This window comes from Musa acuminata, chromosome BXJ3-4 (assembly GCF_036884655.1).
Source record: "Musa acuminata AAA Group cultivar baxijiao chromosome BXJ3-4, Cavendish_Baxijiao_AAA, whole genome shotgun sequence".
NCBI lineage: Eukaryota > Viridiplantae > Streptophyta > Magnoliopsida > Zingiberales > Musaceae > Musa > Musa acuminata.
In genome coordinates this window covers 203,717-221,502 of record NC_088352.1, presented here as the reverse complement: position 1 = coordinate 221,502, position 17,786 = coordinate 203,717, and the positions used below count along the sequence as shown (strand labels likewise).

The following is a 17,786-nucleotide window of genomic DNA, read 5'->3' as shown; positions in this document are numbered from 1 at the left end:
CCTAATTGCTCCGCATTTAAGCCTTCTTTTCAAGGACAAGTTGAGCTTAATTACTTTCTGATGTGCATGTCTAAGCAATTGACCTCATAAGAGTCCATTTATTGTCCTGTCTTAGATGATAAAATTGTGTATATCATTATTCAAAAGTGTTGATGGGCTTATTCTGGCATCTCTCCTACAATCGCAGTCGATCGTCTCATCAAAATCGATGTGGCACTCCGGAGCTGACATGGTGTGCATTCATCAACGTGATACCTTGATCCATACGAGATAATCATCTGCACTCACATCATCAACATAGACCCATACAAGATAATCGACTATGCCTACGTCGCTCGAGGCCGTACGAGACGATGCCACATAGAATGGAGCTGCTTGGGAAAGCATGAATTGACACCACACGACATAGAGCCATGCAAGTCAATCAGCACTATGCGGAGTGTACGGGCCAGCTGCCTAGGGCGTTAGCGACCATTAACAGACTGTGTACGGTCAGCTCTCAGCTACGTGTATAAAAGTCAACTAGTTGGCCAACGTCAGGGGGTCGGATCTCGGACACTTAATTCTATCTCATCATCACCATAGTAACTTAAGCTTTGGAGGGGTCGAGTCGAGATTCCCCCTCTCGACTTCGGACTGTGTGTAGGAGCCCAGCGATGAAGGAAAAGCAACCCCCAGCTCTACCTCGGATCAGCTCGATAGATGACATCCTGACCTGACCTAATGCCGGCTCTCGCCAACCAGGAAGCCACGTTGACGACCTTACACACTCGGATCGAATCGAGCCGTGTTGACAACTCGACAACGATGTCACAAGAGCATCCACCATCGAATAACTCCAGTGAACAACCTGGTGAGGAGGCACCTGCCACCATCTCCACCTTCGGCCTCGGAGGGCAACTCTCCACTCTCCTACGTATGGATGGAAGTGTCTCAACTCAGACTCCAGAGTGTAATTGGCATTTGTTCAATGACCCCGAGCTCTCACCTCCGAGCTGGCATGGGGTAGCTAGTCATGTCCATCGAGACATTCCTTAACCTCACCCACCATATGCAATGGCTAGCTCAGCGGACTATTGCACCCCTCATACCCCAGCTAGCTCAGTAGACAACTCTCTCACTATGGTCATTGTCCGTGATCCAATCTATGCTCATCCCTACACCTCACGATGCCACCCTAGTCGACCAGCCACCTTTAGCTCCAGATGCCCATCTCTCAACTGAGGAGCAATCGGGAGACCCGAGGCCAATGGCAAAGCACAGTGCCCACGCGCCCAAACATGCTGCCTCAACCTTCCCTAAAGCTGACATCCTATTATCCAACTTGGTAGATGACTCGGGTCTAGTTGTGGTTGGTGAATTAGTGTAGTGTCATGAGGTTCCGTTGGCAATGATGTAAGTACAGCCAGTTATCCGCCAACTTATTATGTGTGGGATGTATGCAGAGGAAATACTCAAATTGTCTCAAATAATATAATTTTATATTACAATTTATGTTAAATATAGTTAAAATATTTAAGTTTTAGTTATAAAACTTGGACCAGAAAAATAAGGTTTACAAATTAGAGCATTTGAATCCAAAAAAGATAAAATATCTTGAATTACCTATTCATTATCCTTTTTTTTTTACGATAATGAAAGAGAAGAAAATTCTATTATACACTATTATTATTTTGAACTTTATTTTTATAGTATTATCTATGTATATTTTATTTTTTTTAACATAATATATAATTATGGGTCCAACAAATGATCCAATAACACAAGATTTGACCGGACATCGACTATGACCTGAATTCGATTTAAGCTGTTTGAACCGCTTCCGGTCCGGGCCGTTTACCTCCCCGGTTCGAACGTCGTAATACCTAAGCCGTCACACATGCGGACCCAAAGGCCTTTCTTCACAGGTGAACCAGAACCCGAAGCGGCGTCCCAGAGGAGCCCGGGAGATGGCGGCAGCAGTGGAGTCGAAGGTTTCGGGCGACGAAGGCCGCAACAAAGCTATCGCCTGTGCTGTATTCAAGCGCCTCTCGCTCGATCCGGTAAGCCTTCTCTTTGCAACCCATTAAAGTATCATCTTTAGGGTTTATGTCCCTTCATTCGTTCTTCTTTATATGAAAGAATTCTTTCCTCTGGTACGAATCCTTGTTGTTCTGGAAGTTCTAAGCGTCACAATTTTCGTGTAATGGCATTCTTTTTGGTTCTTTCTTGAATAAACGATGCATATATCCGGGCTTCTAGGTGGGGGTATACCTTGCGTTTGTTACTGTGTGCCTTATCTTCTTCTCGTCCCATACCACGAAAACTTGGTTCCTAAGTGATTTTAACTTTTTCCCAATTATTGAACTACTGCACCTTTGCCCTCATGTCACTAACTATACGAGAATTCTTCAATTATTTTATAATCCAGTTAAATGTGTAGGAGTGGCACACACATTTTCATTTATGCTTAGATTTAGTGGCAAGTTTAGGCTGTTATCAAATCTGCAATTCATATCATCCTGTGATGATATTCTTTATTTTTAATTCTGATTTCCTATTGGATTGTTTACCTAAAAACAACACCGAGTTATGCTCTCAAGCATCTATTTTGTTCATATTTTGGTTCTGATGCCAGAAAAGAGAATAAGAAAGAAGAAAATGTTCTTCTCATGTGTGTTTTTCTGTTTATATTTGTATATTTTGGCAACTTGGAGTGTTAGACTTTACCATTTGCTGGGAACATTGTAGCACCGAACTTTGCATGAAACTTTTGGTGTGTCTTGTAAATTCTTGAAACTTTGGTAGCAATTACAGTTTACTCTTAAACCATTTTGGTCCACGGTGACTGTTTTACCAAACTATGCTTCCCCACTTCTTAATTTTATTAACATCCAGTGCATGGTTAAAGCTACATACATGTATGAAGCGTTTCTTTACTTGTTTGGAAAACTTGAGTTTTTGGATATTTTCCATCTCTTGGTGCCTCTTTGAAGCAGTTTCCATCACATCACGAGTCTTTAAAGCTGTCTATTATTTCATTCATGGTAGAAGTTTGGAGAATGAGCACAAGCAATTTTGCTACATACTCAGTAATGTGTTCCAGGCTTTTGACCCTTTCTGTCAAAAGTCTCGCATCTGTTAATCTGTAACACCAATATTAATATACTGTTGGTTTTCAGCCATGATGATAATTAAAGGCACTATGGTGGCAATCGATTACAGATGTCTAAAATTTTCTTTATCAATTGAAGTTGTCTCAGTGCTCGTGTTCTGTATAAAGATATTGTGCTACATGCTTTGATATTATCTGAAAGAGTTTTTTTTGATATGTCTGAAAAATTTTGTATTTTATGCGAGTGGTGTTACATCTCATGCATATCTAGACTAAAGCTAAAAGTGGGAGGTGTATACCAGTAGCTGTTTTTTTCGTGGAGAACATACATTCTTTGTGACAGATTTATCTCATTAGTTAATTTAAAACTCATCATATGTACGCTAGTCTCTGACTCTCTGTCATCTGCTGAGAAGTGATTTTATGGTAGACATGGAGATTTGACAAATGGCAACTGATCTAATTTGGTTTTACAGAATAAGTTATCAAGTGAAAGCATTGGAGGGTCTGATATTGCGAGTCTGTTTTCAAACATATTGCAGTTATCAGAGAGTAAAGATTCTCTATCAAATGAAGATCAGGTAAGGATAGGTTTTCTGCAATTGTTTTATAGAAGTATGTGTTTTTCATCTGTACGATTCTTATCATAACATTTCAAATGTCTGGTCTTAGATAATGAAGTGGGTAGCATTTGCAAGTAGCTTTCCCAGCGAAGCAGATGCATGCCTTGCATCACTTGATTGCCTGAATGAGGATTTGAAACAGAAGGCTATTCTATTGGGCAATGGACTTGAACCATCAGTAGCTGACATTGTTGTGTTTTCAGCAGTCCATTCTTTTGTGGTACACATTATGTTGAATTTTTTAAAATTTGTCTACTAATTTGTTGAAGTATACATCATGTCAATGATATCCTTTCATCCAGTCATTGTTTTACTTGTTAAATGAAGCATTGTGATATATTTTTGACAAACTGAATATTGCTAATAGCCATGACTGGGCAGTGGCAGCCTAAGTTGGAATATTAGGATTTTAAGTAGCAACTCTAGTTTGATACTTTAGTTATGTACTTTTGACCAGTGTCTGTCATACCGAATCGTACTGCTCGGTACGGGCGGTACGTACTGGTCCGACAGGCCAGCGGTACGCGGACCGCCCTGTACCGGTCTACACTGTAGCAGTGCTACAGTGCTCGGTACACCTGGGTGTACCGCTCGGTACACCGTACCGTACCGGTACCGAGCCCAGGTCGAAATACCGGTACGGTACGGTATTGCGAACCTTGCTTTTGACAATGTTTGTGACAGTTGCTTGATTGCTTCTATACGACCATAAACAAATGTGCACTTATTCCTAGGTTGATGCATGTACTTGTGAATGTAAGCTATGGTGCTTCATATATTTCTTTGTTAATAGCAGTTAGATACAAATGCATGCTATTGAAAACTAAATAATGAGGGAAATTAATTAACCAAATTTGTAAGAGAATTTATGGTCAATTTCTATAGGAGCCTTCTGGAACTGCTTAATATATTTTGAAAACAATAAAAAATAATTCTATTTACTGTTGACTTCTGAAAGTATGCTGCAAGTAAACAGACTTCCTGATCACAATATGTTACACTAGAAGAAATTACAGAGGGAAAGTGCGTGGCAAGGAGAGTGTCCCATGGGCAGATGGAAAAGGAGTGATCAAATCGTCGGTGAGTGAATACAAGGATACGAAGTCAAAGATATGACTTCTTTTATCTAGATAGGATGAAGCACAGAATGTTGTATGGGTACTATCTAGTGTCTAGTATGTATTACTTTGATTGATGGTTAAATTACAGATTAGTGTTTTTCTCTGGGAGATAAAACAGGTTGTTTTTGTCTTATCAACCGAAATTCTTGGGTTTTGGTTCTATACTTTTTGATACATGCCAAATTTGATCAGGATACAGATAATAGGTCACTCTCTTAATGTTTTTGAGCTTATGAACATGACAACCCAAAGCCCTTTCTGAGCCCCTTCTCATTTTTCCATACCATCCTCTGGCAGCCCGTAGCCCAATTCAATGCATACACCTTGTATATGCAGTTTTTGGGCAGCATAATTTGGATAGAAACAAAGATATTCAAACTATCATATTTATTGGCTTACAACAACATCAATAACAACAAGCCATAATGTCCATGGATTTTTTCTTGTAATTGAGTTCTATGTAACATAATATCTCTTAAGTCATAGCATTCCTTAATAATAATAAATGTTATTAAACCGACTTTCACTTTCATATGGAGCCCTTTTTTCCTAAGTATGTTTGAGATCTGATTACTTGATTAAGCTTGAGATTTGTTGGCTATATTTAGGTTCTTAAAGGCTATGCGATTAAAGTTTCTGCTGTATCATTTAATTTATCACAAACTATGTTATTGTCAACCATGCATTATTTTAATGCTTCTGTGGTTACTTTATGCCAGAGTCATCTTGTTGGCATGGCCGTGCAAAAGTTCCCAAATGTAGTGAGGTGGATGGACTATATCCAGGTAGTTAACAGTTCTTGTTATAATTAGAACTTTTCATGATTTCCATGGGTTTTCAACATTATAAACTGATATGTCCTCTTGAGGACGTACTGAAATAAATGATTACTAGATAACTAAATACCAAGCATTTGATCATTTGTGTGGAGATGAATGCTTCGTTTTTGGGAAGAGAAGAGTTATTTTTGTGTTTCATTTATCAAATGTAATCCCTACAGAAAATATGGCAATAAAATGTTTGCAATGGCCACTGGACGCTTACCATCTAGGGTGCACTATTCCATGTAGAATTATAACATATTATAACCACATAAAACAAAACTTTGTATGTACTATGTTCTGAAATATTGTTCATGTGACCTTATTTGTGTCTGTATTCAACATGGTTTTTAAATGCTTGTATAGGTTGTGCTGTATCATATGTTATAGTTGGATTTGCAGAACATGTGGTTCCATATGTTCTCACATTTATGCAAGTGGTTGCATTAAACTTAGTTGGGTGGTTGGTTGTGCAGCTGTAAGTGATTCCATATCTTGATATTAACCATGGGTTTAATTGCTTCTTATATCGCATGGCACATAAGTGCACTATAGAGTTCCACGATTACCCATATTTGTGGCCGTGCCCACTTAAGTGATTTCCACGACCTTAAAATAAACTTTTTATGTGATGCGGATTCCTTAATAATGTACCACATTGAAATTTTAGATTCTCTCCTATTAAAATTTAATTATTTAGGAGAAAAGTGGAAATTAGAAGGGGTGGATAAGAGAAAGAGAAGAGAAGATGTTCATATTTTTGAAATAGTTTCTAGAATAGCCAAATTTATATAAAATATGTTAGATAGCCTTTTAATTAGGTTGATCTACATATATATACTCAGACACAAGTAATCCTAGGTAAACCATGACATTAGAGAACAATTTTATTAGGATTACTTGAGTGTCATGTTGAACCGTAACCAATAATTATGTTCTTAAGATTTATTAATGCATGGATTTCAGTTTTCTTGAGTTAGAAGCACAGCTTCACCTCGTGGAAAGCACTGCTTGTAGTCATTCGTGATAAACTAAGACTTACTTTTAGTTGATTCTTTTGGATGCTGGCTCAATCACTCTTTTATTTGCTAAAGAGTAATAAAACTATCTTTACTGCCAAGTTAGTTGTCAACTATGCTGTTATGCTGATTTTAATGGCAATTCTCTCATTGATTTTAATGGCAATTCTCTCACTATTGGATTCAGAACAAGGAAGACTTTGGAGGAGTATTTGAAAAAATTGTGGTCAGCAAGCCTGATTTTCAACCTCTTGTGAGTAAACTCTGAATTTAATGATAGTCTTCTCAGTGCTGCTTGCTGTCTATGTCTTAGATTCTTCTTGGTAGCTAAGTAACAATATATTCTCTCTTTATTTATATAATATCCCAAGTTATCTTTTGCTTTTGTAGTGTTATTCCTCTATTTTTATTGCATGTTGATTCTCTTGGATAATCTTTCTGATTAAGGCACTGATCCTTAGAAGAAACGCAAAGCATGTTTTAATATGAAAATAATATGAGTTTAATTGGTTAATGTGATTTTTCTATTCGTGTTGTCATTTTTTGATCTAATCTTTGAATATGGTTTTGGTAATTGTTTTGTTGGGCCTGATGGAAATTATGAAGAAGGTTTCTGGTGATAGCAAAGCTCCTGAGGCTTTGGATAAAGATAGTGTGACAAATGAGAAGAAAAAGAAAGCACTCGAGAAGGAGTCATGTGAGAAGGATGCACAGTGCAGTATAAATGTCCTCAACATACAAATTGGTGTTATATGTAAGGCATGGAGGCACCCATCGGCTGACAGGTAATTTTGTGCTTTTACATAATTTAGTTCCTCCAGATGAGAACTCGATAAAGTATGATCTTTCCACAGTTTGTTGGTTGAGGAGATTGATTTGGGAGATGGTAGCTTGTGTCAGGTGGTTAGTGGTCTTGCAAAGTTTTACAGCCCAGAAGATCTTGTAGTAAGTTAATCTCACAGACAAGAAAAGTTGAAGATATACACTCCAAATGTCGACTATGATTAAATTGTACTTATACTTTTGAATTATTAATTCAGAATCGTCGGGTGGTACTAATAACAAATGTGAAGCCTGGAAAGCTGCGTGACGTTACGTCATCTGGATTGGTATATTTCATTTCTTTTTATTCCTCTATATTGTTGGTAATTGTGATAATCATTTGAGCTATCCACCTTGTGAAGTTTAACCTGGACTGTTTTGGTTCAGTGTTTCAGCATTCATATTGTCGTTCATACCATTTCTTGTAATCCATTTATTATCTGTTTCTTCCTGTTAACTCATCTCTGAGTGCTTAGCAGTGATACCTAGATGTTAGTTTTCTAGCATTGTGAAAATTTTACTAGAAGCAAAATACTAATTTCAGTCTATAATTGACCCATCGAATTACATATATGTCAGTCTGTTGATAAACATGATGATGTCGATTTAGATCATCAATAACTGCTTCAGTATCTGCCGCTCACATGATCTGCATGATTCTAAGTCCTTCCTTTTCCATCCCAACTCAGGACATCAATTTTTCATTTTGGAAATTTGAGTTCAACCTTCTGCTATCCATGTTAAGCCTATATCTCCAAATACTGTCTCTCCCCTGTTGTTTCATCAAGATCAGCTGAGTGCACCCCCATGAGTTGCTACACAAGGTTTAATAATGATCAATGGACTGCCATTTATATTGCTGACCGGAGTCCTATTGGGCCTGAGATTATTCCATTGACTTCTATATAGAAATAAAGCTATTTTTTCGAGCTATCTAAGGTTGCATAATTCCATTCATCCATCAGATGTTGAGGCATATAATTGCATTTGTTCCCTATTTTAGCATCAACAATGAACTCGTTTGTGGTTTAGTGCTAACATCAGAGTTCTTCAACTGCTGCCTTTGGCTGTGGCTCATGATTCACTATGAGCCTAGTACAGTGCACATTCTGGTGATCATTGCTGTAGTTTGTCGAGGATTTAATTTTCTAAGATTAGAGGACAATCTTTCATATCTCTGGATTTATACTATGATATAGCCGACTAATAATCAAAGCTGTAGTCTTTACTAGATATGGGGCTAGAAAAACTTTGTAAAGAATAAAATAAGTTGCTGACATTTATTGTCTTTGATAAGTAGGGCATCCTTGTCCTTTACATGTGGTAAAAGAAGGGTAGGATTGAGGGACAGCAATAAAAGAAAAGAGTGGGGAAGAGGCAGTGTATGGTTATCATCAGTTAGAAAATTGAATAGCAAACTATTATAGAAAAAGTCCACTTTGCTGCTAAAAGTATTCAAGGATGACATGCTTTTTACTTTATTTATTACCAATTAAGTCAGTTGGCATGTTCATTCCAAGGACCTTCAATTAAATGCAGATTCCAACAAATAATCATATCAAATTCTATCCTGCTGACTGAAACCTCAATCACGAAACTATTGCAATTTAGATGTTAGATATGCACTTCTTGATGACAAGAGGTTGAAAATTAAAACTGTACACTGGACAAATTGTTATTATGCATTAAGATGGGAGAAGCGGCAATGGATGTTTATACAATAGGAGTTTGTAGTTGGTGTTGATGTTGTTACCTGTGATTGGTGTTTGTTTTTCTATGAGCATTTTTGACTTAACCTCTTCCCTCATTTGATGCTAGAAAAGGATAAAAGGTCAAGCTTGGAAAGAACCAAAATTTGAAACTAACATTAAAGCATAAGTGAGTTGCACAAAGAAAGTGAACTCCCTCCTGTCTTTAAATTACTGTTCATCTTGTGTTATCCATTCTCAATAAAGAGTCTTAGTCCCTAAAGCCAAGTATTTTAGAGCTTTGGACCTTGTTTGGGTCTCAACCAAATGAGTTTTCACACTTTGTTTTGTGAACCCAAGGCCTAGTTTGGTTTCTCTATTAAAGAAATACCTAAAGCCATATTTAAACCTTAACTCTAAAACACCCTCCTTGTTTTTTTTGATGCCGAAGAAGCTAATCACAGCATGATGGTGACAGGAGCCCCCCCAGTGGAACTCTGGTGGGGAAGCCCTTTGTTTTAAGGGTGAGCATGATCGTGAAGAGGTCCATGGTTGCAGTTGTAAACAGATTGCTTCCTGCACTGGATGGACTGCATCTTGACAATTTTGCTTTGCAACAGAGTAAAATCTAAAAATTTCATTAATAAAAAATGGAAAGAAGTCAATAAAAAAATTAACCTATAAATTAGATACAGTAATAGATTTCCCATGGATTAATTTTTTTCCCTTACAAAGAAACTTGTAGCACCAACTCCTTTGGTGATTGCCGTCAACCATTACAAAAAAAAAAAAGATAACTATTTTGGTGACTCGTCTTGTGTTTTGCTTTTGAAACATTTTGAGGAAAATAGAAAAAGTGAGACTGAATTCACAACCATGAATTAGTCTTGCATTTATCCCTTATAATTTGTTGTTTTAACCTTCCAAAAAATACTGTATTTGTAAGTCACAGTCTTCTGTTCTCTTATAATCAGGTCTTATGTGCTTCTAATCAAGATCATACAGTTGTGGAGCCTTTGATTCCTCCAGAAGGAGCTTCACTTGGAGAGAAGATTTCATTTTCAGGGTACTTTCTTTTTTATAATAAAGCTCTAACATATTGTTATGCTTCAATTTTGTCAAGGAACAAACACATTTATCCAACAAGGGAACTTATACTAGTTTATCTGTTTTTCGTAGCACATTTTCTCGTTTTAAGTTTTAACAGTCCACCGTAATTCTGTAAGCTAAAAATTAACTTGGTTTTGGTGTGATCTGATGATTGCTTTCTGAAGACAATGAGTTGCTGACATTGACTAGTGTAATACCCTGTGTTTTTTAAGACCCATTTAATAGCTGCTATGCTTAGTATAACTTTCCCCATTATGCAATTTTTTTTTTTCTGGTGCTATAGATATTATGTCATGTCTTATTATTGTCGTTGGCTTGTTGCTTATACGTTGGTAAAACTGGGTTTTTCTGTGGCATTGCAGATTATTGCCAAACAAATTACTATATCCAAAACTTGATGCGAAATGACAGTATTTTCACTGTATGATAATATCTTTGTGCTTCATATGGGGGGTGTCAATGGGTCTGAGACATTCTCTATGTTAGATCACAAACAATTATTGGCTTTTTATTAATGAATGCAAGTTATGCAAATCACTGTAAGTAGAGATCATATTTAAGAAACAACTAGAGGACAATTAGTAATCCTAGGGCTGTGCTGACACTGCCATACTTGAATATCCAAGCAAAACCTGTAATATTTGGATATAAGATTATCAAGAGATACAAAATTACATGAATGAGAACAACAAAAAATTGATAAAAGAGCATGCTAGCTAATACATTAGTTCAGACATCATCAAACCACTGTGACAGACCACTTTGTCTGTGCATAGGAATAAATTATATTCATATGTAAACTGCTGTTCTCCTGTTTGTTCCGAAAATTCTCATTTAAGATTTGACTACTTATTTGAGATGCATCATTCACATGATTCTGATATGTCTCCGTACTAGTATGATGTGCTTGAATAAAATTGCATAGGAGAAAGTTAGTCAATGATCTAGTGTAGAAAATTGCATAGGAAAAAGCGTGCCAATTGCATAGTGAAACATATCTGTGCAAATTGTTTGTGTCAATATATGTCTATATACACTTCTTTGAACAGAAAAGAGGCTTCTTTTTTGGACTTTTCCTCCACTGCCATTCTTCCATGTGCTTTAAGATCAATAGGAAACAAAATAACGCAAGTGCAAGAGCGACAGCCATACAATACATTAAATGCATCCACAGGTGATTAGGCATGGAGCAACCTTTTCTGAAAACTCCTGTTTTGTTTGGCCTTTCTCTTATCCATAAATAGAAATTCCACATCAACCCATCTTTTCTTGTTGAAATGTGGATTTCTTTCCATTTTATGTAAGTCTCCTGATGAGGTTTGAGTCTCTCCCTTTGATATAAATCTTAATGGTATAGAAAATTTAAGTGTGTATATTTTATTGTGTCACTCAGCTGCTAGTGTACTTGATAATCTCTTTTGAAACCTGATTATTTAATTCGTGTCTTGGTGAACTCATTTCTGTTCCTTTGCTGTCTAGGTATGACGGGAAGCCAGAAGATGTGCTAAATCCAAAGAAAAAGCAGTTAGAAAAAATCACACCGGTATGCATCCCTATGCGCCTTGATTCTGTTTATTTATTTTTTAAAAACTCTGATAAGTTGCTATTTCATGTCTTCTATTGTCTGGAACCTATTTTGATTCTTTATGTATATAATTATGTCTATGCTAATGGAATGTTTACTTGCAACAGTAAACATAGAGGTTGTGTAAGAGTCCTAGAGGTCACTATTGTATATGATCTAAAGATAAATTGCTGACCATATTTTATACAACTATCTAAAACTTCTTATGATTATGACCTAAAGAGATGAAGATTATGCTACAGCCTTTTCTAATATATAACAAAGAAGAAATTATTAGAAGCAAGCTGGAATATAGAGGAGGCTCTAGAGTTTTGATAATGTAACCTTGGTGATGAGTTGTCTAATTACATAAAAAGAAATCTCAAGAATTAGTGTTTCAGAGGACTCTCTCTCTCTCTCTTAATTGATTCATTAGATTTCTTTCTGAAAATTATGTTTGGCTATCTACCATGTATTGCAATTTTTATTGTTGGTGATCCAACTAAGTCTCGTTTGTCCCTTGCAACTATTTTGGATGCAGCATCTCTACACCGACGACAAGGGTGTGGCCACATACAAAGGAGTACCATTCATGACATCCGCAGGTCCATGCACCTCTTCCATCATCAAGGCAAGCGTGAAGTGAGCAAGCAATACGCTTGCTGTGCCAATCTTTCAATCATCGGTTTTCCAAGCTTACAGATACTGTGATGTTTTCAGAGGTATTGTTCTGATGGACTTGTGTGCGATTCTGATTTCTTTCATAAATCATTGCTTTCTGGACGAAATGTTCCTTGTCGGTGGGTGATCTCGGTTGGCTATGCACAGTTTGGTTGAGTTCATAGCTATACACGTTCGATATGAATTTTGGCTAAAACGTCATTCGTTGGGATCACGAATCCAAATTATCTCATGTGGGATTACAAGGAAGACATCAAAACGAACGTGTGATACACCGCAAAGGAAGCTTTTCGCACCCTCAAGCAGAGCTTCAGCCTGGGGTCTACATGGGACCCAGCAGCCGGTGTCTCATTGACACGTATCTTCCTAAGACGAAATGCAACCGACCCTCGGCTCCAAGCGTGGTGCCGTGAACGCGTATCGGCGAAATACGTAAACGCAGCCCGCTGGGACCCACCGTTTGCTCCACCGTTGCGCCCTTTCACAGTGCTGGTAAAACCGGAGGTAGGAATTACTCCAGAGCCTAAACTGACGTGTACCGAAGGACCCCTTAAACCTTCGCATGAAGAAGAAGAAAACCCCAATCGCTCTTGGTTGGGTCCCTTCGCCAGCTCCTTTTTCTTCTCTTCTTTGCTTCGCACTCCTCCCTCTTTTCGGAATTCGGACTTTCCAATGGCTACCTCTCTCCATGCCTTCGTTCCCCTCCGTAATCCGAACCCTAATCTTTATGCCACCCGAGTGGTGGCCTCCTTCTCCTTCCCATTGGGCGCCGTCCCCCGTCGACTGGATTCGTCCAATTCCCCGCTCTCGAGGAGGGGGTTGGGAACTCGTCTCGTGCTCGTGGATCGGAGGCCGACGAAGATTATTCCTCTTGCGGCTTCTGACGATGAACCGGTGAGCCACCTTTGTTGTTTCAAGCGCACCCATTCCGGCCCTATTGTCCATCGATTTATGTTCTTTGGATCGCGTTTTTGTTTGGTTCGTAGTCGGGCAGAGCAATGAGGATTGCGTGGTCTCCCTGTGGCTAATGTTGCAAAAGAATCAAGTTTTTGGTGCCGGTTCTGTCTCGTTTTCCTTTTAGGGGCGAATTAAGTTTTGTCTGTCTGGTGTTTCATGTACCCTTCTTGCGTTCGGTTTTTAGTCGGTTAGTGCAATAAGGCTGTCATTGTCTCCCTGTGGCTAGTATTTCAAAAAGATCGAATTTTTGTTGCTGGTGCTATCTCGTTTTCCTTTTAGGATTGCATTAAGATTTGTTGGTCTGGTAATTACACGTTGACAGAGTGCATTAAGGATTTAAGAGGCAAAAGTATATCGGACCGTGGATTAAATGGATTTAGGAACCACAAAGAGGAGAAAAAGTTATATGTTTAAAATTGTTAAATTTTCTGGCAATTCCTTCATAAAAGACTTGATTTGTAAGATTTTACTGAAAATAAATGAAGTAAGTTTATTCATTTAGAAAAAATTCCGGTGAGGGGCTGTTGATCTCATCATTTGAAATGACACTTCCAATTTGGATAATTTAACTTTGTAGTCATATGTCGCTGAGGTTTCTTATCTGATGCATAGGTTTTAATGTCTGTGATAATTCTAATGTAGAAGCATTTAGACATTAAAGAGGAGGAAAGTGATGCTGAATTAAACGCTCGGGCAGCACAAGACCAATGGAAGGAGGCACTCGAACACTTCAAGACTGAAGCCCTGAAAGTCAAAGCTGTATCAGAAGAAGCATATGGGGTATACTCAAAGAAAGCGATGGAAATACTAATGGATACATCTGAGAAGCTCAAGATTCAAGCTGATAAAGCACAACAGGATTTGAGTATAATAGCCAAAGAGATCTCACAAGAAGGGAACAAGTATCTTGCTGCAGCAGCAAAGAATTCTCCTGATTCAGTTAAGGAAATTTTGGAAACTTATGCATCAGTGGATGAGTTAAAAAACATATCCTCCATCAGAGATTTTTACTTTGGAATTCCCTATGGTATGCATGAAGACATGTCTTCTTATTGGATTTCCATGGAAGTTTATTTTATGGCTTTTCTTCTTGTATTCTGTTGTCATAATTGATTATACCATCATCGACGATTTACATTTTTACATGGCCATCTTTACTAGGATATTTCTTTTTTTTTTCTTTTTGGTGTAGGTTCCTTTCTTGTCATTGGAGGATTCATGTATTTCATGCTGACCGGAAGTATTCCTGCCATTCGTTTTGGTGTTGTTCTTGGCACCGCAATTTTGGCTTTGAGTGTGTCAAGCTTGAGGTCATGGAAGAATGGGAAAACAACCCCACTTCTTTTGATAGGGCAAACTGGTTAGTCTATTCCGTCAAAGTATTATTCCCATTATTTGCTGCCTTATCCTCTTCTTTCCTGTCTCCTCTTCTCCTTCTCCTCTCTGCTACTTGAAATTAATAATCTTGGTCATAAATGTTGATGAGAAAGTGCATCACAAATTCTTCTAATGCGGTGTTGAGTTTTAAACACCGATTTGGCCAAAGGGACCATTGGTTAATATCATTATTGTCCTAGAGCTTCAAGTTCTAGAGACTGAGCTAGAGAATATCTTTGGTACACTTGATTCCTTGAATCTTATGGACTTTTCTTTTTTGCATTAAAATCTTTCTCATAAAACTAGTTACTATTACTGGTGCTTAGTGCTTCGATTGCAACACACAAGGTGTGAATATTTTGCTGTTTGGCTAGGTAGGTTACAAGTTATGACTCCTTGTTTGTTAATCATAAGCAAGTCAATGCCTTGTCATTGGTGCAGAAAAGTAATATGCATCTTAGAAGCTGGATGCAAATGATGGAATTAGGACTCAGGAGGTAGGCTAACCATGGCCTGTTACTTGGGATTAATAGACTTCATCTGAATTGGACCATCTCGTGTAGACATGGAGATTCATAATGCTAAAGACATGTCACATCAATATGCCATCGTGAAGCAATTAAAACATTGTGATGCTAAGATGCTCTTCAATTTGGGTTTCCAAGTTGCAGATCTGTTTATGGATTGTTGCATCAAGGTGTTGCTATCAGATCTTTGGTGGGATCTAGGTCCAAAAGAGATCCAATAGATGTTGCTCAGATGCTGACGTTTGCATCAGGGAAATATGCTGCTAACAAGATGAATAATCATTCCTGTCACTTGTTTATTGAAATCTCTTTTTGGTCCTTGGTTATCTGCCATGTACTATTCTTTGCAATACTGTTTCTCTGTAATCACATCTGCTTACAGTGATTCTGGTAATGCAGCAATTTCTGCTATTATCTTCTGCAGGCAGTGGCTGTTGTGTTCACAGGTAAAAGTTCCTTTAGTCATGCACAAATGAAAGATGTTCTAACATCATTAACTTTGATTTTATATTCTTCTGATATTGATTCAAAATTTTGGTAGTATTAATGATTTAATTTTTACCATGCAGAGGGGATCATTTCCAAATCTTTTACTGCTCCTTATCAGGTTAGTATGCAAAACTTGTCTATATCATTTGTCATATGTTGTGTTCTTCTAAGATTGGAAAAATTACCTGAGTTAAAAAAGGTTAAAACCGTTGGATGCTTTTAACACTCCAAACTATCTTAAGTGGATCCTTTTTTTTGTATGCTTGCTGCATATCTCTGTTACTGTAAACAAGATAATTTGATCACATGGTCATATTTTGAAACTCATAAAAGTAATTATCACCTTATCTTAGTCACAATGAATCTGTCAACCATTCAAAATGACTTTTATTGTGTTAGCAGCATCACACACCAAGTTTTGCTCAGACATGATCATTTATAGTGTGTGGATTATAACGGACTGTCTATCCTGGTGAATCTTAGATCTGGCAGAAACCAACATCATGAATGGTGGCAGTTGGCCCCTTCAGAACCCACATCATTTGTGGGGAAACTAGTGATCCAAGTGATTTGTGTGTGAATTTTTTGTTAATTTATTGAGGATTTTAGGTATATCTTGATTAGTTCCATGTCAGGCGTTGATTGAGCTTTCAGTTGGTATGTGAGTCACCACTCACTTTTTCAAAATATTGAGCAACTTTTTTTCTTATCTTGTCTGGAAAGGCTTTTTCTTTCGAGCAAGAAAATTTTTGTAACCTCTTCATAATATTAAGCTACTCAGGCCAATGCCTCTGTTCTTTTATTAGTTAGGTCATGCTGAAGGGACAAATGGACTGGCTTTTATCAATTTTGATACTTGCAGAATTTGCTGTTGTGTCTTCAATATGCTTCTCATAACATTAGTGCTTTTAACCCCTGTCAGATAATCTTTTATTCTATCATAGAATCAGCTTTAGTATCTTACCTCAGGAAATAACCATCTTGTTTTGGTGAATAGCGGCATGATGGCAGGTTTCTATGCTTATAGAATCATAATCGATCATTACAACAAGGGCTCAAATGTGGAACAGAGCTCAGAGAGTTAATGGGCGTGACGGAGGTCAGTTGGATCTATCTTCCCACCTTAGGAACATTTAGTTAGCACAAGGTTTTCACTATAATACTAGTGTGTTATATTCTTTTGACACATTCATATAATCTATGGCTTTCAAGATCACAATCTAAGATCTTCTAGTTCGCAGAATATGATGAATGGGTTGGTGAAGGCAACTCTGAAGGGAAGTGACTGCTTTCCGCGCTGTCTCTTAACCTTGCCTTAAATCTTTTCAAAGTTTCTGTAACGCCAGGCGAGTAGCTGGATTATGGTGATTTTAGAATTTGCAGACGTATGAAAATGTTCAAATTTTGGCTTCCAGAGGATGTAATTTGTGTTGGCCATTTTTTGTCCTTTACTTGGCATGCAACTAAAGCTCATCTTTGAATTATTGGTTACTACTATCTGTTAAAGCTGTCTTGACTTGGCTTTGTTAGGTATCAACTATTCTGCAGTGGTAGTAGCTACCATCATGTGAAGCATGTCAACTATTATGATTTCAGATTAATTAGGTCATGTCCAAATGAGCTTTCCAATTTGATTTGCCTCTACGGTTATCAGGATAAGGGTAAATATTTCCGCCAATCTAATTTGGCAGTAACCATTGTCACCAATCCAAAATTTACCATCTTTTAGCTTTCTCCAAGATTCTGCTGATCGAGTGCTGAAAGAATTTTGATGTTCGGTAGATTGTTTGGCCCCTACTGCCTTGTCAGGTTTGTTCATTTTTATACCAATCGTTTCGAGTTTATATATATATGTTTTATCTTTATGTACTAACAATAAAATGTTTTGTTCAA

General features: G+C 37.6%; 2 protein-coding genes across 4 annotated transcripts; both read left to right on the top strand.

The window, feature by feature from the left end:
- Positions 1–1,887: 1,887 nt before the first annotated feature.
- Positions 1,888–12,650, top strand: LOC135635327 (methionine--tRNA ligase, cytoplasmic-like). Of its 2 annotated transcripts, none has more exons than XM_065146332.1 (11): positions 1,888–2,042; positions 3,571–3,675; positions 3,767–3,937; positions 5,558–5,623; positions 6,866–6,931; positions 7,288–7,463; positions 7,533–7,623; positions 7,719–7,787; positions 10,163–10,254; positions 11,778–11,841; positions 12,404–12,650. In XM_065146332.1, the coding sequence occupies exons 1-11, from the start codon at positions 1,950–1,952 to the stop codon at positions 12,506–12,508; spliced, it is 1,098 nt and encodes a 365-aa protein (XP_065002404.1). In that variant the 5' UTR covers positions 1,888–1,949; the 3' UTR covers positions 12,509–12,650. The 2 variants fall into 2 exon arrangements, with proteins under 2 accessions (XP_065002404.1, XP_065002403.1); XM_065146331.1 differs by having other exon boundaries at positions 7,285–7,463.
- A 472-nt stretch (positions 12,651–13,122) lies between these two features.
- On the top strand, positions 13,123–17,384 carry LOC135637355 (protein FATTY ACID EXPORT 3, chloroplastic-like). 2 transcript variants are annotated; one of them, XM_065150054.1, is made up of 7 exons: positions 13,123–13,437; positions 14,146–14,527; positions 14,693–14,860; positions 15,804–15,850; positions 15,974–16,011; positions 16,891–16,992; positions 17,135–17,384. In XM_065150054.1, exons 1-6 carry the CDS (start codon positions 13,216–13,218, stop codon positions 16,976–16,978), a joined length of 945 nt encoding a protein of 314 aa, XP_065006126.1. In that variant the 5' UTR covers positions 13,123–13,215; the 3' UTR covers positions 16,979–16,992; positions 17,135–17,384. The 2 variants fall into 2 exon arrangements, with proteins under 2 accessions (XP_065006126.1, XP_065006125.1); XM_065150053.1 differs by having other exon boundaries at positions 13,124–13,437; positions 14,143–14,527.
- The last annotated feature ends 402 nt before the right edge of the window (positions 17,385–17,786 follow it).

Bases quoted from the DNA above. Each gene is read 5' to 3' on its own strand.
- LOC135637355 (XM_065150053.1), top strand. From the start codon at position 13,216: ATGGCTACCTCTCTCCATGCCTTCGTTCCCCTCCGTAATCCGAACCCT. The intron at 13,438-14,142 runs GTGAGCCACCTT...ATTCTAATGTAG, and splicing joins CGGCTTCTGACGATGAACCG to AAGCATTTAGACATTAAAGA. The intron at 14,528-14,692 runs GTATGCATGAAG...TTTTTGGTGTAG, and splicing joins TTACTTTGGAATTCCCTATG to GTTCCTTTCTTGTCATTGGA.
- LOC135635327 (XM_065146331.1), top strand. From the start codon at position 1,950: ATGGCGGCAGCAGTGGAGTCGAAGGTTTCGGGCGACGAAGGCCGCAAC. The intron at 3,676-3,766 runs GTAAGGATAGGT...GTCTGGTCTTAG, and splicing joins CTCTATCAAATGAAGATCAG to ATAATGAAGTGGGTAGCATT. The intron at 5,624-6,865 runs GTAGTTAACAGT...TATTGGATTCAG, and splicing joins GGTGGATGGACTATATCCAG to AACAAGGAAGACTTTGGAGG.